Below are 22,490 nucleotides of genomic sequence, written 5' to 3' on the forward strand. Positions count from 1 at the left end.
CGGACATTTTATATTGCTATTAATGTGACAGCTAGACATCACTAAGCATATATGACAAAAATGCAGTGATTTTGTATGTTTGTGTTTATATATTTGTGTTGTTTTATTAGAGGGTAAAATCCTGCCTGGTAAAAGCTGTGGATCAATTTTCTCATTATAGTGCATGAAAAAAGTCTGCACGTGAACGTCATAAACAGTAACAAATATTAAAACCTCTTTCCAGTTACAGGGTGTAACTAATAAATGAGACAAACCCAAGATAATTTTTTTAAAATTTAGTCTCCAGTCTTAACTGAGCTTGGACTCACAGCTCTATATCGCTCTCTGCTGTTCACTTTCAGTTCAATTTAGTTTTATCTGTAAAGCGTTTTAAATAATGGAAATTGTCTCAAATATCTTTACAAAGAAAAAGAAAAAAAAGGTTCAAAAGTCAGAAAGTATAAGTTTAATCCCTATATTTGTAAATCTATCCCTAATTCTGTGTTTTGAAAGATTTATAAACAACCTCTTGATGTCACCCAAATGAGGATGGGTTCCCCTTTTGAGTCTGGTTCCTCTCACGGTTTCTTCCTCATAACACCTAAGGGAGTTTTTCCTTGCCACAGTCGCCATGGCTTCACATCAGGGATAAATACACACCATTCACCTTAACCGTTAAATTCTGTAAAGCTGCTTTAAGACAATGTCTGTTGTGAAAAGCGCTATAGAAATAAACTTGACTTGACTAATGATCGAGTCAGTGGTGACTGTGAAAAGGAAAAACTCTCCGAGATGGCTCAAAAAGGGACCTCATCCTCATTTGGGTGGCATCAAATGTCCATTTATTAAAATGTCATCACTGTTGAGGTGTACTGTTTAAATGACGCTTAAATGTAGAACCGTTTGTGCAACCTGGGGTCCTAAGACTAAGTCTAAATCCATCCTCAAAAGTTATTGTATTGCTCAGTAACTTCATGGATCTTTACACTGTTCATGTGGAGCCATCATCAACACAGATTGGTCTCCAGTTGAAGAATACTCCAGAGGTAGGGCGTCAGTATGAATCAGGCAGAACCAAGGAGAAGCAGCACTGGTACCTCAGGAGCATTGTTGGCTAGACAGAGAGACAGTAAAAGAGATGAGAGTGCAAAGGTGTGGAAGTGACCGATTAAGCAAAATATATTTGTGTGGAAAACCTTTCGTTTTTACATAAAAGTTACACTCTACAGTAACATCATGCTGCACGGTTCAGATACACAAATAAAAAAAAACAGATTTTAAAATAAAAAAAAAAAAAAAAAAAAAACTTTAATTGTTGCTTTCTACAGCTAAAATACATGTCCACCATCAAGCAATTTCCCAGGAGACAAAACTGTCAGAAGCTCATATTTCCATGAAACATGGTAAAAACAAAGCAGCAAAAAAAAATGTGACCGTTTTTGGGGACTTTGGTTTAGTGTGCATGAAATCATCAGTGATCTACAGACTTCTCATGTGCAATCAAATCTGCTTGAATAAGAAACATGTTCTTGTTCAGACATCAATATTCTGGGGTTTACAAAGAAAGCTACGTAAGCAGTTGGAAACGAGAAAAGCCAAAAAGGAAGACAGAATTACCTCAAACAGTTACTCTTTAAAGCTCTGATGAGCAGAAAAGAATCTTCACCAGAACACTCCAAAATCTAGTGGAACATCTTCCCAGAAGAGTGAAGGTTTTTATAAGAGCAAATGCAGACTAAATGTGGAATGGGATGTTCAAAAAGCTCATACGAATCTTATGTTTAGGAGAGGTGTCCACAAACTTGTGACTATATAGTGTATTTCCTGGGTTTCATTCCAATCACAGAGGTGACGATGATCTTTCTAGGCTTTTCCCGGTCTTCAGCTGCCTCATGATTGGCTACTTGGAGACCTGCAGGAATGAATGAGCTTTGAGATGTTTCTAATAAAGTGAATTAAGTGTGCGACATATCAAATGGCTTTTTTTATATAACATGATAAATTATTCGAGCGATTGATTGAGATCACGTATTAATGAACAGCTGATTTCGGTTCCTATAATTAAAATGTCTAAGTCGTGCTATTGCACGTCTGTGTTGCGTCCATCCCATCAGACACCTTTAACATTTTCTGAGTTTTCCCAACATCCTCTAGGAATTCAATCACCAGGTCAAGATCCGACCTGCTTCCAGCCCCAGCATCCCCTTCCAGCTCCTTCAGTCTGATCAGGATCTGATCCAGAAGCTTCAGTCTGTCTGTAGTGTCTGTCTGAAATCCTGCGTCTGAAGCTGAAGGAACGTCTGTGAGGTAATGAACCATGAATCTGTGCATGGCAGGTCTGGCCCGGCCGCTCAGCGAAGCTCCGAGCGTAGGCAGGTCTCCAACTCGACACAGGGACAGGAGGTGAAGGATGGCGTTGCAGAGCTCAGAACGCAGGCTGGCGCAGTAGCGGTATTCGAGAAAATCCTGGGTCTCTTCACTGTGTTCGAGAGCTTCGGTTAGGGCTCGCCAGACTTCAGCGAACTGACGCTCGTCTCCGTAGCGATCCCGGGTGGAGGGGACAGAGAGAGCGGCGGCGGATTTTATGCGCACTTTGAAGTTCTTGCAGGAGGTGACTATGGAGGAAAGAGCTGAGTAGGCCTCTGTGGACCAGCTGGCAGAGCCTGAGAAAACAAACAGTGATGACAAGAACAATTACATTTTAATATTTATTTCTATTTAAATGTCTGGATTCTTTGTTCCTGTTCATATTAGTGTAGTCACAATACAAAAACTTTGACATTGATCATCTTCTTCTTCTTTCGGCTTTTCCCACTAGGGGTCGCCACAGCGGATCATCCGTCTCCATACCCCCCTGTCCTCTACATCTGCCTCTTTCAATACAACTACCTGCATGTCTTCCCTCACCACATCCATAAACCTTCTCTTTGGCCTTCCTCTTTTCCTCCTTCCTGGTGGCTCCTTCCTCAGCAATCTCCTACTGATATACCCCATGTCCCTCCTCTGCACATGTCCAAACGATTTTAATCTCACCTCCCTCACCACTGTCTCCAAAACATCCTACATGCACTGCCCCTCTAATAAACTCTTTTCTAATACTGTCCCTCATCGTCACTCACAACGAAAACCTCAATATCTTCAGCTTTGCTACCTCCAGCTCCACCTGCTGTCTTTTGCTCGAAAGACAAAATTTTGACTTTGATTCAATACCTATAATAATTATATCATGATATCAATACCAAAATAATACTTTTGCAAAAAGTAAAAGGAAAATTTTTTGAATAAAAAAAAAAAACTTTGTTTTTATTTATTTATAAACACCCAGTGTTTGTTGTCTGCTGAAAAAAATTGACTTTTTATAAGAATAAAATGCAAATAAAATAAAAACAAAAATGCATTTGAATTTGTAATTATTCACAAGTATCAAGATTCATGTCTCATGTTTCATCCCCATGTAAGTCGGAGTGCGTCTGAGAGGAAACGCACTTAATGTGCTCTATAAGCAGCGCGCTGCCCGCATGCTGCCCTCTATTGTCGAACACTCAGAACTACAGCGGTCAATCTTAAAGTAACGATACTAATAAAATGAGGAATCGGGAATCACGATACCTTTCTAGTACTGGTATATCGTGCATCACCAGCTCGTATATGTTTCTGATTATGTCTGTGTTTGAATACCTACCCAGAGGCAAGACAGGGTTCTGGAAAGCGTTGCCCAGAGCGTAGCAAGCGTTCCAGCGCACCTTCATGGTAGCATCTCCTTTGACTGCTTCTATAAGAGCAATCATGGCCTGATCGAGAGGCTGCGCAAATGCTGGCTTATGCAGGTGACTTAGCTGCAGGAAGTGCAACAGGTTCCCAAGAGATCGCACCGCGTTGCTCTTTACCTATAAAATAACCACAAAAAAGAAAAAGGAAACCCTAAAACCTGTGTCATCTTTACCGGTCATATACACATATGGACCTTGAGGTTGAATCTTCACAAGCACGCTCCAAAATCCAGTGAATCTTCTGAGAAAAGTGTTGCGTATTACAATAGCATATGGGGATTAAATGCGGAATGAGATGTTCAAAAGATTCACACACCGACCTGATAGTCAGGTGTCTACAAACATTTGCCCACATAATGTAGTTCCTGGTATTCAGAAGACTTTTCTATAAAAGTCGACCGATTCATCGGTTTTGCAGATTAATCTGCACCAGTACTGTTTTTCTGGGTTGCGTTATACAGTACAAGAGCGACCTCTAGAGGTAAAACACTGACACCACATGCTGTTTATTTGAAGCACTTTTTTTGCTCATTTTGAATGTAACTTTTTAAATAATAAATATAATTTTATATAATATATTTATTTCATTTAGCACTTTTTCATCATTCAGTACTGTTTTTCATTTTTGTGCAATAAAGTTCAGTACCATTTTACATGGAGTATTTGTTTTTCATTCAGTATCGATCAGTTAATTAATCAGTTATTGGCAAGTACGGTCCAACCTAGCTATCAGTATCAGTAAAAGCCACTATTGATCGATCTCTATTCTTCAATAGGTTTTCTCTAACATTCTCTCTTCTGATGTCAGTAATAAAGCTCTGTCTATACCCTGTCCTTGTCACCGGATGCCTGGGTAGCAGATCTGAGCATCTTTAGAAGCAGCATGTCAGAAAGCTCCTCCTGAAAATCCAGGCCAACAGACTCCCTGAATAAAAAAAAAACATAGTTTACAGAGGTTAAAACCGGTCGATTAAATGATACGAATAGCACAAAGTATGCAAATGAATTAGCCTCCTACATGTTGATAATGAGTGTGTCGGTGAGGTTGCCTAGCGACCAGGCAGCCTTGGCACGGACGTTGGGTGAGCGATCGTCCAGAACAGTGAGGATGGCGTTAGCTGTGTCTGCCACAAACATCACGTCCTGAGAATCAGAAACAAATGCCAGATGAGGAAAGCTTTTCACAATGCTGACTGGAGTAAAGAGGAGGAAGCGTTCGGTGTTGCGAGTTACACATCATACCTCTCTGAGACACGGGAAGAGAATGTAGACGCCGAGAGCTCTCACCGCCGCCGCTTTCACCAACGAGTTCTCGCTATACGTCAACCCGAGCAACACAGTGATGCACAGAACCTGAGTCTTGTCCTTCAGGAACACATAAGGAAATGTTTTATTTGGTAGATAGAAACACAAATACTCACAAAAATCATTTTTTAAAGCAAATCTATCATTTCAGAGATCTTAATGATACTTTTGATTTATTTATCCATAGAAATCCTATTAATATGAGGCCAGAATCCATATTTCCTTCGCTCACGGTTCAACACACGATCTGAAACCAAGACATTTTTCTATGTTATTAACATGTATGTTGTAGTAAGACAGGAGGGGGAGCTGGAGGTAGCAGAGCTGAAGATGTTGAGTTTTTTGTTGGGAGTGACGACGATGGACAGGATTAGAAATGAGTTTATTAGAGGGACAGCGCATGTAGGACGTTTTGGAGACAAAGTGAGGGTGGCGAGATTGAGATGGTTTGGACATGTGCAGAGGAGGGACATGGGGTATATCAGTAGGAGAATGCTGAGGATGGAGCCACCAGGAAGGAGGAAAAGAGGAAGACCAAAGAGGAGGTTTATGAATGTGGTGAGGGAAGACATGCAGTTAATTGGTGTAAAAGAGGCAGATGTAGAGGACAGGGGGGTATGGAGAAGGAGGATTCACTGTGGCGCCCCCTAATGATAGAAGCCGAAAGAAGATGATGTAGTACCTGACCAGGAAAAAGCAATTTAGGCTCAAGTAAATAAATTTATTTTTGAGACTTATGAATAGCTTCTGTACACAGTTTGTAAACCTCTCTTTATAGTTTGTGCTCTATATACACACATACATACATACACACCGATTAGTCACAAAAATAAAATCCAAACAGCTCTGCCCCCTCAAGATATAGGTTCTACAAGACCTCTAAAAGGTACGCTGTGGACACCAAGTCATGGAAGTCTGGAACAAATTTGGCTCTCCTAGACCAACTAAATTTAGAATTTAATGCTACCACATCCAAAAGCATCCTTTACCCAATTGTGTGCCTCCAACTGTTTTCTGAGTGCAGATATAAGACGTACTCACCGGAAGCTGGCTGAAGGCCTGCGGTAGGATGGAGGACAGCGCGTCACATGCGCTAGTCTGTAGCGTCGGGTGTTGCTCGTTCTGTAAGGCTCCGATCAAAGGACCGCTCAGTACCTCAGACCAGAAGTGTACCACCTGTAACAAACGCCCCAAACATCCATGAATCCTAAGGGCCTATTATTATTCTGCTTACCACATAGTTCCTGTGTTACCTTACCTGGCTCACGGGCACAGGACTGATGCTCTCCGAGGTGGTGGTGGTGGTGGGATCGGCAGGATCGGCTCTGTACTGCTGGATAATTCCGGTGCCCAGTTCCTCCAACAGCTACAGGAACAGATGGAAAATTATAGCTTTTTTTTTTTCCAAAAAAAATAAAATAATTAAACAAGAGAGAGAGAGAGAGAGAGAGAAAGCACTAGAAAATAATTTTCTTTTTTGCTAGCTATGGAGATGATGTGATCACCTAAGTATGATGTTATAAACAACAGAACAATACTACTATTAAGTTTACGCCAGTCATTTATATAAGTGGGAAGATTTTAGGAGAAAGAAAGATGGACTGATAGCCAAAGAGAGAGAGAGAGATAGAGATCATCACCTTCGTTCCATGTAACTGCACAGATGGATCTTGTTCGTGAAGACAGCGAGCACTGAGCTGACCCAGCTCCAGCAGAGACGCCTGAGCCAGACAGAAGTACCCCTTCACCAGATGTGCCAAGACCTGAGGAGCACACACCAACAATAAACCCCCGATCCAATTGTTTAATCCCCCTGTTCTACACTCCTCCCTTCTCACCTGAAGCGCCTCGAGTCGGACGGGTAGAGGCTCTAGTGAGCCGGAGGATGCTGTTTTCGTGTCACTGTCGGAGCAGGAATCCTCTCTGGGCTGAGAAACCAGAGCCACACAGACCTGTAGCAGCCAGCACGGAGCCTCCTCCGCCTCCCTGGTGTCTGCAGACGTGTTCGAGTCTCTCTCTCTGCCTCCTGGGAAAGGTAGTTTTAGGAGGAGCTGCACTTCAGGCAGTGGGGCCTGACAGGAGATCATTGCGCCCAGCAGGGTCAGGCTGGACACCCGGACATTCACATCTGCACAGTAAGGTCACAACACTCACATCATCTCACATCACATCACGATGAAAATATTCCCAATTCATTATTGTTTTACCCAATTATATATAGTTTTATGGCCAATATAATAATAATTATATAATAATAATAATAATAATAATAATAATAATAATAAGTACTAGTAGTTTTCTCTCCATTTTCACATAGACTTCTTATTTACTGCCAAATTGTCTTAAGCATATAATAATTATATATGAACCTAAATATTCTAACCCATAAGATAATTCATGATTTGATCTTTCACATTTTACACTGAACGATCGAGTACTGCACTCGGCCCATCATACGAGTGGGTGAAGACTTGCCTCTGTGTCTGATGTAGGGCCGAATCTGTTTCCACGGAGGGCTGAGCAAACCAGGCCTTAAGCGTCTGTAGGGCACATTGGACACCAAGTGGGCGAGGCACTGAAAAACACACCGCACATCATTATATAGTATTTACTGCTTCAAAAAATGCTGGAAAAACTCGAAATTCGCTGTAATAGGTAAAGAAAATCATTTTATGTTGCATGTAGCTGAACTGGGTTGGATTTCGCTCTCTTGGCATGGTTACCTTTATGACCTGCGTGAGGGTCTGAGGGGAAGACTCGGACAGCAGTGCGAGCAGAAGGCAGCGGTGCAGCTCCCTCAAGCTGGCTGCCAGCGTGGCTGAGAACGTAGTGAAGGCTTGCCGGAGTTCGCTGGTGTCTTCAGCTGCCGAGAGGAACTGGCGAGAACCTTCGAGGAGCGCCGAGAGCACCTGCAGCGACGCCGCTCTCACCTGAAGGGTCGCGGAATCGTGAGGGTTTTTTTTTCGCATTTACATACTGTAAAGTGTGTGTGTGTGTGTTCTTTTATGTGCTGCAGTACCTTAGGGGACGGGTCTTTAAGAGCAATGGTGACCAGGGTGAGTGAAGGGGGGCTTCCAATGCCTGGGGCATCGGGGATGAAGTAGGACCAGTAGCCGTATAGGACCTTTTTTTCCACGCACTTCACCACAGCCAGAAAACAGTGCAGAGCGCTCTGTCGCACTCGAGCCAGGTACAGCCTGTAGGTTACAGCCTGTAGGTTATTTATCTATAGTACAGGCTATTGAAAGAATCATACTAATTTCCGAAATGTAATAGAGAAGTTGTTGAAGGAAATTCACAAAATGTCCATTTAAAAAGTTATTTGTTCTATACTTCCACAAAGTCTGGGTGAAAGTTTACTGCTTTGATGCAAACCTGAGCTTGGATGCCATTCCACCTTCAGGATCAGAGAACTCCGAGTCAGAGCTCCCTTTCTTCCAGCATGGTAAGAGTTGAGGGATTGCCCCCTGCTGGAAAGGTGGTCGATGTTGTTCGATAGATGTCGGAGAACAGACAACCTGGAAATCCCCTCGTCCAGGTCCTCCACCCACTCCGTCCCTGACAGTTCTCAAACCCGGTTCCTCATCCTCACCCTCCTCTTCTCCTTCATCTGTCTTCTTCTCTTCTCTGGCTTTCTTCCCTTTCCCACGAGACTTTCGCTTTTTATTCTGTTGGCTCTGCAATGTAGGGGTGGGCGGAAGATGAAGTGGAGAATAAGACCCTTTCTCTCGCTCCAGTTTTAAACCAAAAGAACAATCTCAACCAATTCAAACAATCTCTGACATACCGCTGGTGTTTTCTTCTGAGGTGCTACGTCCTGTGCAGGTTCGTTTTTGCTCACTGTGTCATACTGAGGAAGAAGCGCCGGGTAGAGAACCAGAGGCATCTCCACGTTTATCCCTGGCAGTCCATGAAACATGAATTTCTGGGCGAGAAATAAACTCTGTTATTAAGGAACTTCGATTAAAGCAAAATGAATGCATTACAGACACAGTGGCAATTGAACATCTCAGCAATGTCCTCCGGTCATTATAAAAACAAGGAAACATTATTAAAGGATTCGTTTTTTTAGGGAATACAACATGTAGTCGAATGGTGTCACATGCTGTATGAGGTGCCGTTGGCTCACATTGCGCAAAAACCGGTCGCTCAAATCCCCACACACGCTCGCCTCGAAGCATGTTTCATCGTTATGTAATGTTATGTAATCTCACACAGACTCGCCAATGCGCTTTCTGACTCTTATCCAGCAACATGAATGTCAATGTTGCAGAGCTAAAAATAATCAGAGCAGGTAACCTGATGCCAGAATCGCATTCCTTCTCAATACATAGTCTAATGCAAGCATCAGATTCAGGTAGGTTTAAGGTTTCAGGGTAATGAAATTGCAATAAATCTTTATATATATATTATATATTATTTATATAAACTTAATCGCATATTTTTATCTGTTCTAAATGTACCTACAATTAATACTTCCGAGTTTTTTATAATGTAACAGATGTTATAAATATATTTATCTCCCTCAAAATCTCTCCCTTTGTTATTAATGATTTTAGATTTATTAAATTATTTTACACAAAAAAATTGGACATTCATTTCTTTTGAGATGTTTCTATAGTTATATGTCCATTTTTTGTAGTGGTTGTTTTAAGTTTTAAATTAAAATAAACTGAGGCTGAAGAGAGGTCAATGCTAAGTAAAGAAATGATGTTTTAAATAAATGTGTGCTGCGTTGAAGGTTTAATTTTTTACCGGTTTAATATTTATTTATTGTTTAATATTTATTTATTGTAATCTTTAATAAAAATGATCAAACAGAAATGTGCTCTGCATTAATTGTGCGTTTAGTGTCGTTAACGCGTTAATTTTGACAGCCCTAATATTAGATAGATAGATAGATAGATAGATAGATAGATAGATAGATAGATAGATAGATAGATAGATAGATAGATAGATAGATAGATAGATAGATAGATAGATAGATAGATAGATAGATCTATCTATCTATCTATCTATCTATCTATCTATCTATCTATCTATCTATCTATCTATCTATCTATATATATATATATATATATACACATACACATACATACATACATACAGTACAGACCAAAAGTTTGGACACACCTTCTCATTCAAAGAGTTTTCTTTATTTTTATGACTATAAAAATTGTAGAGTCACACTGAAGGCATCAAGGGCTATTTGACCAAGAAGGAGAGTGATGGGGTGCTGCAGATGACCTGGCCTCCACAGTCACCCGACCTGAACCCAATCGAGATGGTTTAGGGGTGAGCTGGACCGCAGAGTGCAGGCAAAAGGGCCAACAAGTGCCAAACATCTCTCAGGGAACTCCTTCAAGACTGTTGGAAGACCATTTCAGGTGACTACCTCTTGAAGCTCATCAAGAGAATGCCAAGAGTGTGCAAAGCAGTAATCAAAGCAAAAGGTGGCTACTTTGAAGAACCTACAATATGACATTTTTCAGTTGTTTCACAATTTTTTGTAATGTATATAATACAATATATAATTCCACATGTGGTAATGCATAGTTGTGATGCCTTCAGTGTAAATCTACAATTTTCATAGTCAAGAAAACTCTTTGAATGAGAAGGTGTGTCCAAACTTCTGGTCTGTACTGTACATACACACACACACATATACATACATATACACATACATACATACACACACACACACACACACACACACAGGCAGTCTTCAAGTTATGATGGTTTGAATTTTATCTTATGATGAATATATATAATGTGTTAATGCAAACTAATTTTAACAACACTAATTTTATTAACACGCAATTAATGCAGAGCGCATTTCTTAAATTAAAAATACAACTAAATGGATATAAAAGAGGCTAAATTCAAACCTTCAACTCAATACAAATTTATTCATGACGTCCTTTCTTTACTCAGATATAAAAGATTAACACAGAAAAATTATTTTTAATCACCAAACATCTGTTTTACTGATGCGTTTTATTGAAGTCTCAAACCGAGCAACAAAGACCGTCATAACGCACATTCCGCCAATTAAAACCGTCCGTGTGGAAACATACACTGCATCCGAAAAAATATTCACGGCTCTAGAATTTTTCCACTTTTGATGTTACAGCCTTATTCCAAAATGGATGAAATTCATTATTACACTCTAAATTCTACAAACAATAGACAATAATGACGACATGAAAGGAGTTTGTTGGAAATCTTAACAAATTTGTTAAAAAGAAAAAAAAACAAAAAAAAAACACGTACATTAGTATTCACGGCCTTTGCTCAATACTTATTTCTTCTCAATCTGTATATATTCAAGAATTATTAAAATAAAATATTATATGGCTATATGAGATTATATATATGTATATGGACTATATTAGATAGATAGTAAAATTCTTTAATTAAGACTATATAACCCAATACATCGTAGGGATTTAGAATGCAGGAAGTTCAGCCAGCCAATCAGAGCGTACCTCCTTTCAAGACTCTTTAGCTTGTGGCCAGAAAAGTGTACTGTTTGAACTCGCACTTCCACACGAAGAGGCTCTAATACAGAAGACTAATTGTGTAATAAATCTAGTAATAGATATTAGTGCTACCCACCTTCAGCGCTGCCAACAAGGAGCCCAGGTCCTGATCTGGACTCTCCTTCCATTTTCCCCCATTAAGGAAATACTGAATGCCCTTTAGAGCACTTTGCAACAACTGCAGAAAATAAAAGCTTTATTTGCAACACTCATCAGTAACACTAACGGCTTTAAATGAGTAGTTTGTATGAAAAACACTGACCGTACAGTAGACGAGATCTTCAACGCTGGACGGCTTCCGTGACTGAAGAATCTGAAGGAAAATTCTGTAACACACTCCTCTGTACGGTTCTTCCAAAAATGGATTACCGGGAACACTAACGGAAAAACACGAGTAAATTCAACATACGAGTATATAAAACCAGAAGCCCCCTGACCTACAGCTTAGTAAACCTTTGTTATGAATGAAAGGTTGAAGTGACGAACCCGATGCAGAGGCTGGCCATGCAGTGCACGGCAGAGCGCCGGAGCTCTACATCACTCTGACTGGGGTCACCATACTTCACAAGGATCCCATTCTGCCCAAGTAGATCTGGAAGGTGCTGAAGGAACCAGGAAGAACAAGAGATCAGGACATTCAGGACCGAAGCCAGCTGTGATCTCGAGAGCGGCGTGACCGGGGGTTTAAACGAGTCTTACCCGCTGACACTTGGCTCCGTTGGCGTACAGCACTGTGGAGAGAGCGAGCAAGACCTCCGTGTGTGTCCATGAACTGCACACGTGAAGCGCGCGTATACAGTAGGACACGAGTGTGTCCAACGCCTCCTCGTCCACAATTACCTACAAGCAGAGCAAAATCCACATGTTATTTTACCAATTTATATATATTTCAGTAGCTGCTTTATTCAGGCAGAGCACAGGACAGGAACTAACACACACACACACACACTCGCACTCACACACACACATCAGCTCTCACACACACTTTTTTTCCTCTGTCTTTCTCTCTCTCTCTCAGACACACACACACACACTCTCTCTCGCACACACACTCACTCACTCTCTCGCGCGCACACACTCACTCACTCTCTCGCGCGCACACACTCACTCACTCTCTCGCGCGCACACACACACACACACACACACACACACACACACACACAATCTCTCTCTCTTGCATTTATACTAGCTCTCGCACAACAGACGCTCTCATCGTTACACTTGCACTAGCTCTTGCATTCACACACTTGCTTTTAAAAGCTCAATTCATTTTATAAATGGGGGGTGGGGGGTGTCAATCAGAGACTCTTCTGGACACCCAGACAATAACGTTAGTTTGAGATCTCCGTGTTCCAGCAACGCAGCCACATCTCTTTCGTCTCTTCACAATCAGGACGCACCTGTAGCTGGTTCAGGAGCTGGTGAATTAACTGGCACAACTTGACCAGCAGGCGTTCCTGGCTGTGAGGCACCAACCGGCTCACGTGCACAAGCATCGCACACACATCCTGCGGAAAGAGTGAACACTCACAGTGAGTGATTTGGTGAAGGGTCACACTCGAGACAGAGAACATCGCCATCATTCAACATGTATGCGGTGTGTCTGAAGTCCGCGGTGTTATGAATAAGATGAAAAGGATATTTTCGCTGGCATGTGTATTCATTCGTCTGGAAAAAATACTGTCCATGTCTAAAGTCTGGAGTCTTTTACGCTTTTTCAGAGACACGTGCGTGTTCCATGTTTCTATGCAACAAACTCGGTCATGTAACAATATGATTTTATTTTGACCAAACAAATATATAAAACCTCCCTCATCATAAAGAACAGCGTTACACACTCTCAGCATCCGGACACTTCGTTTTCTTTCTTTCCCGCACCAAAAGTGTACTTTCCCAGTTTGAGTTTTCTTTCTCCAGTTCATCCCAGAGCAGTTCAACAGGATTTAGGTGCAGTGACTGGGCAGGTCCATGCCATGATAGATATGACTCCAAACGACTTTTTGCTCTCTGAAGAACGCTTACAGGATTCTTTTAGAGGATTCCTACAGGTTCAGGACTCCTTTCATTTTCCAGACCGAGTCTCCAACCTTCCCTGCTCCAAAACAACCCCAATCCATTAAGATTTCACCTCCATGCGTGACGCATTCTGATCACATCTTCTCTCCATCTCCTCAAGTTCTTCTTGTTGAGAAAATAATGTCTATTTTGGTTAGTTTCTTCACGCACTGCTCAATTCTTGGGGGGGGGGGGTTCTTTTTGTTTTTTTGCTTTAAACGAGTTTGTTGCACAGAAACAAAATGAACATGGATGTGTCTCAAAAACATGGCAATCCAAGTATTTATCAAAATTATTGAGTGATATAATTATAAATATGAACTGAGACACATTTGTACACAATGGATCCAGGATCCAGTTCTGTTTGAAATGTTCTGTAGTTATAAAGTAACAGACACTATATTATATATACATATAAAAACAGATTTGATAGCAGAATAAACATAGGGAGTGAAAGTAGAAGGTACTTGTGGTCGGATGTTCTCGTTGATGAAGCTGTTGTTGCTGTAGTTCTCGGAGATCAGCTGATCCAGAAGCATGTTCAGCTCGGTTTTGAAGTCTGGACTGTCGGAAGCTCGCAGCGCCTTCAGTTTGCCGAAACAGCGGTTGAACTGGACCTCGGGTGAGCTCACGGAGCTCCGTAACGCGGGAGAGGTTGAAGATGAGGCCTGAAATCCAACTACATTTCGCTCAAACGAGCTTGGATCAAAAGTTACTCCGGCTGCCATTTTGAAAAGTGGGTGTCAACGTTGCGGCTTTTCCATGGGAACCAGGGTCAACTGCCGGTGTCAAACGGAAGTGCTTGATTTTTAAAATAAAAGTCTCTATAATAAAAGTCTGTTGGGGGTCATTTCTTCTTGCTGGGGTTCATCAGTAAAAAAAAATTAATGTGGTATCTTCTTTTTTACAGAAGAGGCCACGCATAATATTTTTTAATTTCTTTGTTGTTTTTCATGATCTTGACATAATTTTCTTTCATGAAGATTTCACTGAAGATTTTTATGTGTTTATGTGTAAAATTGTGCACAATGAATATGCCATTCTTTCTTAACTGTTGTGAAAATCCATAACCATAGATTCATACATAACCAGAAAATTGACAAACAAAGCAAAGATCTAGAATTACTGTAGATTGTGTATTCATAGTATTTCAACACTATATTGCCAAAGGTTTGCAGACACCTGGTCATAAGTTTGATATGTGCTTTTTGAGCATCACATTCCACATTTAGTCTCAGTTTGCTCTTATAGTTTCCTCCACTCTTCCAGGAAGATGTTCCACTAGATTTTGGAGTGTGCTTCTGGAGATCTGTGCTCATTCATTCACAAGGGCGGTAGTAAAGTTACATACTGATGTAGGTGAGGTGAGGAGGCCTGGAGTGCATGCATGTGCACCAATTCATCCCAAAGATGTTTAATAGGGTTGAGGTCAGAACTCTGTAGCAGGACATCTTCCACTCCTGCCCATTTAAAGAATATCTTCATGGAGCTGGCTTTGTGCACGGGGCATTGTCATGCTGGAACAGGTTCAGGTCTCCTAGTTCAAGTGGGTTTGCAGGTTAATTGTGAGTCACCATGAGGTAAAGACTCTCAGGTTTCGGCTTCTCCCATTAGGGGTCCCCACAGCGGATCATCCGTCTCAATACCCCCCTGTCCTCTACATCTGCCTCTTTCGAACTAACTACCTGCATGTCTTCCCTCACCACATCCATAAACCTCCTCCTTGGTCTTCCTCTTTTCCTCCTTTCTGGTGGCTCCATCCTCAGCATTCTCCTACTGATATACCCCATGTCCCTCCTTTGCACATGTCCAAACCATCTCAATCTCGTCTCCCTCACCTTGTCTCCAAAACGTCCTCCATGCGCTGTCCCTCTAATAAACTCATTTCTAATCCTGTCCATCCTGAACGAAAACCTCAACATCTTCAGCTCTGCTACCACCAGCTCCACCTCCTGTCTTTTACTTAATGCCACTGTCTCTAAACCGTACAACATAGACATCATTCGAATCTATAGAGGGTCTAGTTTTATTTGTATACAATCATAACAAAAAAAAGAAAAAACACACTGCTTTTGTAAAAGAAAAGTTCCTTTTGGTGTCCTGATGATTTACACCATTTAAAACACTATAATTACTTTAAAACATTTACAGGTATATTTTGTCTTCATGCTCCATGTTGAGTTTGGTTTCACTAATAATAAACATACATTTGCAATAAGCATTCGTATTTGTTCATGCCCATGTTGATGACTTGAAAAGTTGTAATTTAATGTACATTTAGAAAAGATAAAAATGATTAAGTTGCCATTAATCATGAGTTTACTTACGTTACCCGAGCTATAAATCACAATTAAATATTTTAATCAACTGACAGCTCTAACATACTATATATAAAAAATAAACTTGAAACTCATCACAATGAAACTCATACCCGACTAACATCAACCTTCATTGTGGCTCGAGTGTGCTGGTCATCTATCAACACCTTTCTGGAAGGTTCTGTTCAGTTGCTCTGGGTTATGATTAGGTGGATATTCTCAATTCCTGGTAGTAGTAGAGGTGAAACAGAACACGTGGGAAGAGTGGTTCAGTAGTTAAAATGTTAAATTATGGTAGAAGGTCATGAGTTCAAATCCAAGCACCATTAAGTGGCAACTGCCAGACCCTCGACTGCTCTAATGTGTGCAGGAGATAAATGTAAGTCACTCTGGATAAGAGAGTCTGCCAAATGCCTTAACGGCATCATACATACGTTTTGATCATGTAACACGATCATACAGATAAAGCTGTCCACCATATAATGTAAATGGAGGGGGAGTTGTAGCTCAGTGGTTAAGGTGCCACTCTTGGGCCCTTGAGTAAGGCCCTTAACCCTCTGTGCTCCAGGGGTGCCGTATCATGGCCGACACTGTGCTCTGACCCCGACTTCTGAGCAAGTCGGGTATATGCGAAGAACAAATTTCACTGTGCTGTAATGTGACAAAGTCTAATCTAAATGTAATTGGATGTACTATAACAAGCAGGAGTCCCTTTTTTGTTTCAGAGACCTGGCAAGAACTTCACAAGATGTTTCCAGTGAGGGCGGAAAAAAGCTATTTTATTAATGCACAAAACTAGGAATCCAGATGATCCTCAAAGCCACTTGTGGTCATCCAGGCTTCATAGGAACACAGTTCCACATGTAAATAGCACATTTGATTTAATTAACAAAGAATAAAGGGATAAAATGCAGTTTGCAGTAAAATCGGAAAATATCAGATCCCTCATGTTAAAAAGGGCTCTGGAGAACGAAAGAGGGATATTTATTAGCAACCTGGTGATCTGGGAAGTTCAACCCTCATCACTGTCCCCAAAAAACAGTGAACAGTAATGAAGTATTTCCAATTTGGGGAGACTTCAAAATGTAGTGAATTTAAAAAGTCAAATCTCTTACTTTCAAAAAGGACACTTTTACTGGAGTCAATTTACCACTGAATCTGTACTTTAACTCAACTACATGGTTTGTGTACTTCATCCACCGCTACAAAAAAACGCAATCAGGTGTAGAGAATAAGATTCACGTTTGCAGTTAAACAGGAAAAAGAAACAATGAGATGTGTTATACTTTAATATTACTTAAAGGGCAGCAGTCAAAGCAGTTTATACAACTTTAGTGCAAAACAAAATCTTACTTTGCAAAAATACTCAGCAAAAAACGTTGCTTTAACTCAAGAGCAACTACAGAAAAGCCACATATACAAATTAAATATTGTACACGGTCCATGCACTTATGCACAGCCTCCATAGCCATTTTCTCATGGTGAGCAGGAATATGGTGTTTTGCGTGTGTGCGTGTGTCGGTGTGTGTGTGAGATGTGGCATCAATCATCAGTGCATCACAGTCCAGGTTTGGAGCTTGAGCTCAATTTGTGCGATGGAAAAAAAAAAAAAAGAAATAGTGGGAGAAAAAAAAAAAATCCCCCAAAAAAGGTAGAAAGCCTTTCTCAGCCTGACTTGAAAAGCAGGATGGCAACTTGACCGAGATAGAAGTAGATGAAGTGCTTCGTTTCATGCGTCACGTAGCTGCCGAAGTTTCGTCCCACGATGCAGTGCCACGTGGGGTTGTACTTCTTGTCAAACTCCTGCAAGTTACATAAAAAATTAAAATTATTTAATTTCATTGTAACTAAAACTCATTGGGATGAGAAACAATTCGAGGAACTGTAAAACAAGCTCAATATGACGATCGACATACACCGTCACCAGAACCACCGCCTCTATCGATCACTTGACATAATCTGCACCAGCGTTACCTTTTTGATGTAGGCAGCGATGTCCTTCTCGATGTTGTACTTCTCCATGGCCTGTGTAGCACAATCCACGGCATCCTGCTGCATGTCCTCGGTCATGTCAGCATTCTTGATTACGGCCTTTCTGTCAGTCATGATGTCTAAAAAAGAAAAGAAACACCACAGGATCAGAGATCGAGGGAAAAACAGTCTGCGCTGACGCGAACATAATCGCACGAATCACGATCATTACAGCGCTCGTTTTGAAATTATACGGTAAATACGCTGCACATTTTGTTCCTCTGTTACAAAAGCGCGAGGCTATTTTTAAATGCAGCCAAGGACTTTCTCCCTTTCGCCTTCCAATTTAGAAATCGCCACTTCTCAGCTCATTAGACCCAATCACAGGACATGGCAATTCTTTAAAAGCCAGGGTTGTGCATGCATATGAAAGCACCACCTCACCCCCCCCACAAGACTGGTGCATTGCTAAGCGACAGGCTCAAGTGGATCCCCACTGCGTTTCGCTCGCGGTGAAAACTGCAGCCAGTTATGACCGAGTGCCACATGGTGCGACTTTGACTCAGACATTAGGCATGATTCCGGGTCCAAGTTCTGTTCCTGCGACAAACGGTGCCGCTAAATGGTTCCTCTTTAGAGCTTACTGTTGAATGGTTTCAGCTAGCCTTCTTGTGGTCCAGGATATCCTTCGAATATGTTCTCCAATCACTGCCTGGCTCTCCCAGTCAGACAAAAGCTATCGATGTAAATACTTAAGCAAACACAAGCACATCTTTTTCAATCTGCTGCTCAAAAAATACACCCAATGTAAACTGCTATCTGCCCTCTTCCACATACACGAGTCTCCAGACATACACAATTGGCTACACTGACCAGTCATAACATTATGACAATGGGATATATTAAGCAGCAAGTGAACATTTTGTCCTCAAAGTTGATGTTGGAAGCAGGAAAAATAGGCGAGCGTCAGGATTTGAGGGACTTCGACAAATTGTGACGTCTAGACGACTGGGTCAGAGCGTCTCCAAAACTGCAGCTCTTGTGGGCTGTTGCACGTGAGGAGCGAAGGCTGGTCAGCGTGGTCGGACCCAAAAGAAGAGCTCCTGTAGCTTCTGAACTGTTTTGGCAGCAAAAAGGGGGCCAACACAATATTAAGCAGTTGGTAATGATATGCCTGATCAACGTATCCAACTAGAGAACAATATCCATCCGACCAACACAAGTGTCTTCATACACACATCTATTTAAGAACAGCCACTGCTCCATTGCTTTTGGTCAAAAACCTGATGACTAGAAATACATTGCTAAATCTGCTATACATTTGTGTGTACACCTCTGTTCTAACAGTTTGGGGGAAGAACCATATAGGACTAGAAATTTCAGAGGTCGAAATACTTTTGTTGATGTATTTTAGGAAATAAAGGAGTGAGAGAACGTAAACCCGGCCTGCAAGGTTGTGTTACAAGTTGTAATAATTTCAAGAGGCCATTAGTTTAACACCCAGCCGTTATCTGGACGCAAAGCTGCAGGTTTTAGAAATTACCTGCCAGTTATATCAATCCATTTCACCCAATTAGTACCAATTAATGACTGCACACCAACAATGTGAAAGCCAAAGCTTGTGCTGGAGTGTTTTTCAAAATCAGACACGGGCCTCCATGCTATACAGGATTTATACTGGAAATTTAAAAGGATGTCTTTAGTAATTAATACCAGAATGTGTATGAGAACTATTCCATCGAAGAAATAAAAACAGATTTACAAGGTTGAATAAAAAGACTCTGATGTCTATGCTTTTCCCTTCCATTTTGAAGAACGCCCTTCATATCCCAAGCTGTATAAACGGTGTCATGTTCATCATTTTCTCTGCAGTCGTATGAAATGCAATGCAAGTGTGAGCAAAACGCAGGCTTTCTTAGTCATGTGTCAATGACTGAACCAGTGGATTGTGCTGCGGTGTTCAAAAGGATTTTCTAGCTTTACAAATTCAAACCAACGCAGCAGGTCTGCTAGTTTTACAGTCATCCTCAGGTTCATTTAAAGAGGACAAAAAAAAAAAAAAAGGCCACGTCCATCAAGAACCTCAGCTTCTTCCATTTTCTACACAGCCCAGAAGAGGAAGAACAAACATAATCCAGGTCTCCTCCACAACAGAGGAAACGGCACACTGGATTTCCTAATGCTCCACACTCAACGTAGTCCAGGGACAAATATAAGAACGTGCTGTTGAATTGAATTCGAGTGGGTAGTTCGGGCCTCAGTGGGCAGCGCAAGGCCGCGTCCTGTTTAACCAGATGCATTTAAATGTCATTTGGTGTAAGAGGAATTTGTATAGTTGTAAAATTCATGTATGAAGATTATGCAGATAGAACCAGACTGGGCGGAGGTCACGCGAGATATTCCTGGAGCACGATTATTAGTGTCTGGACAAGGATTAACAAAAATAAATAAATAAAATAGACAGAAAACGTAAAAATGTTCATAAACCACAATGCAGTGAAAAATATTGCATTTAAACAAGACCATTTTGCGTTTCAGACTAAGCAATAGCTCAACCAACACATTGCAGGTTACACCGATTCAGATTCGCAACCTATAAAACAATCCAAGTGGATTTTGAGAAAGTTGTTGCTCAACAGAAACTCATCTAGAGGACTAATACAATAATGAAAGCGGTCCAAGCACTGAACCGTACATTTGATTGACTCGGTGGGTAGATGGATACTCAACCAACAACCTCTAAGGGACCACATCTTACACAGCCTAGAGCTTGGAAATCATAAAGATGGACAGCAAAAGAGGTTTTACTTTGGACAAGTCTGGATAATCATCATAAGTGATCAGGTTAGTTGATTACCCTGGTCAGTGATTCGGTGCTTGGACCCCTATTACACGCCACCTATACAAGACTATGAGACTTGAGTGTAATCAATAGGATATTATAGATCAGAATATGACTCGGATGATCATACTGAAGATCTTTCCCATACAGTTGTAAAACTGCGGTTCCTGGTTCCTCTCAAGGTTCCTGTATGATGTTTCAGGGAGTTTTACTTTGCCACAGGATGGTAATGAGGGATAAATCCAAATCTAGATCTGGATATCTGCAAAAGCTGATGAAAAGTGTGAATACACAAAAACAAAAAGATCTAAAAATAAATAAATAACATTTTTTTAGGAAAATCTGGAAAATAAAATTTAGCCCTGCCTATGAGAAAATGTGTCCTGGCTACCGATGTATTTGCTCTTTACATTATTGGGGGAAACAAATCCAGATTTATTTTATTCCTAAATAAACCTGTCTAATTTAATTTATTTCTAATAAACCTGTGTAATAAAGCACTGAACGTCAAATCAGCGTCAGGCGCGTTCACAAATCAGGATGAAGACAATGAAGGAAATGAATAGGTAGATCCTTGGAAATAGAAGTGATAAACGTGTCTGTATCAGATCATATCAGATCAGATTAGATTGGACCGGGATCTGCATGTCATGCTTGCTCTCTTCCCGTACTTTCTCCAATCAACTTGTGCGCGTGCACGACGGCGTCCCCGTTAAAAATAAATTAATAAATAAAATATCGGCAAAAAAATAAAAACACGGACAACTTACCGTTTTCTCACAACTCCTGCAAGCTTCGATTATTTTAGGGCTCGTTTTCCACTTGTCTCGTTTGGACCGGCCGGACGCGACGTTACATCCACCACTTGTGCTTCCTTGTTACGTCTGCCCACTGTCCATGCAACGGCTGCGCTTTTCACTCATATTCGCGCGGTGGGGGGGCGGTGGGGAGCGAGGGGAAGAGAAGGGAGGAGGCGAGACCTGCTAAGACACGCCCACCTCACTGCACCTCGCCCTCGGATTGGCTATGGCGCCGTCACTGTCTGCATGTTACCAGCGTTTTCCACTAGCTTCCTACCGCCCGCGTTTTATTTCATCCCACAATGCATTACGGTGGGAGCCGAGAAGCTAGTCAGGCTCTCAGGGCTTCAGGCCTCGTTTACACCTTAGGCTGTGGATGAAATGACCTTTCCGTCCTCCTTAATATTAAAGTCATTGTTTAAATTTTTTCCCCCTGAATATTAGGTACATTTTATGCCAGATTTTTACAACGGGTCATTTTATAGCCACACCATAGCCAAAAGAAAGCGTTGGCATTCATTCATAACGAGAAAGTGGTCATGAGTGACACAAATATTTACATATAAGGTCACGATGCATGACCGGTCCACCATGGACATCTGGGGAACCCAGAAGGAACTTAAACAAGGAGACCAAGCTAAAATTCCATACAACCAAAGTTCAGAAATGAACCCTGAAGCTATGAGCTAGAGACGCTACTTATATACAGCTATCACCTCCTAAAATAGGTTATATACCCTCCACATCCAACTATCTTCTCATTAACCCTAGATTTTGAAAACCACCAAATAGCCTAGATGTAATCTTTCAGAATCCTATATGGCATGACAAGTTGTAGCCTTGTAAACACCACATTCGACAGAGGCTCTCCCTTTTCCCCCACTAACTCCTTTAAATCTTTAAGGAAT

The 22,490-nt window shown here is 41.2% G+C and overlaps 2 protein-coding genes across 3 annotated transcripts; both read right to left on the minus strand.

Annotated features, from left to right (window-relative positions):
• Window positions 1-1,254: 1,254 nt before the first annotated feature.
• On the minus strand, window positions 1,255-16,518 carry heatr6 (HEAT repeat containing 6). Its single transcript, XM_083564515.1, has 20 exons — window positions 14,119-16,518; window positions 12,997-13,104; window positions 12,296-12,436; window positions 12,083-12,198; window positions 11,859-11,973; window positions 11,673-11,774; window positions 8,842-8,979; window positions 8,430-8,731; window positions 8,074-8,251; window positions 7,778-7,984; window positions 7,530-7,629; window positions 6,893-7,182; window positions 6,695-6,817; window positions 6,313-6,420; window positions 6,096-6,230; window positions 4,992-5,114; window positions 4,768-4,892; window positions 4,578-4,674; window positions 3,662-3,866; window positions 1,255-2,642 (listed from the first exon to the last, which is right to left on the minus strand). Exons 1-20 carry the CDS (start codon window positions 14,377-14,379, stop codon window positions 2,050-2,052), a joined length of 3,567 nt encoding a protein of 1,188 aa, XP_083420641.1. The 5' UTR covers window positions 14,380-16,518; the 3' UTR covers window positions 1,255-2,049.
• A 727-nt stretch (window positions 16,519-17,245) lies between these two features.
• On the minus strand, window positions 17,246-21,714 carry dynll2b (dynein, light chain, LC8-type 2b). Of its 2 annotated transcripts, none has more exons than XM_083564663.1 (3): window positions 21,553-21,714; window positions 17,944-18,080; window positions 17,246-17,772 (listed from the first exon to the last, which is right to left on the minus strand). In XM_083564663.1, the coding sequence occupies exons 2-3, from the start codon at window positions 18,073-18,075 to the stop codon at window positions 17,635-17,637; spliced, it is 270 nt and encodes an 89-aa protein (XP_083420789.1). In that variant the 5' UTR covers window positions 18,076-18,080; window positions 21,553-21,714; the 3' UTR covers window positions 17,246-17,634. The 2 variants fall into 2 exon arrangements, with proteins under 2 accessions (XP_083420789.1, XP_083420790.1); XM_083564664.1 differs by having other exon boundaries at window positions 17,944-19,463; window positions 19,510-21,713.
• Window positions 21,715-22,490: the final 776 nt, after the last annotated feature.

The sequence above is a fragment of the Silurus aristotelis genome, assembly GCF_946808225.1.
Source record: "Silurus aristotelis genome assembly, chromosome: 16".
In the NCBI taxonomy this organism is placed as follows: Eukaryota; Metazoa; Chordata; class Actinopteri; order Siluriformes; family Siluridae; genus Silurus; species Silurus aristotelis.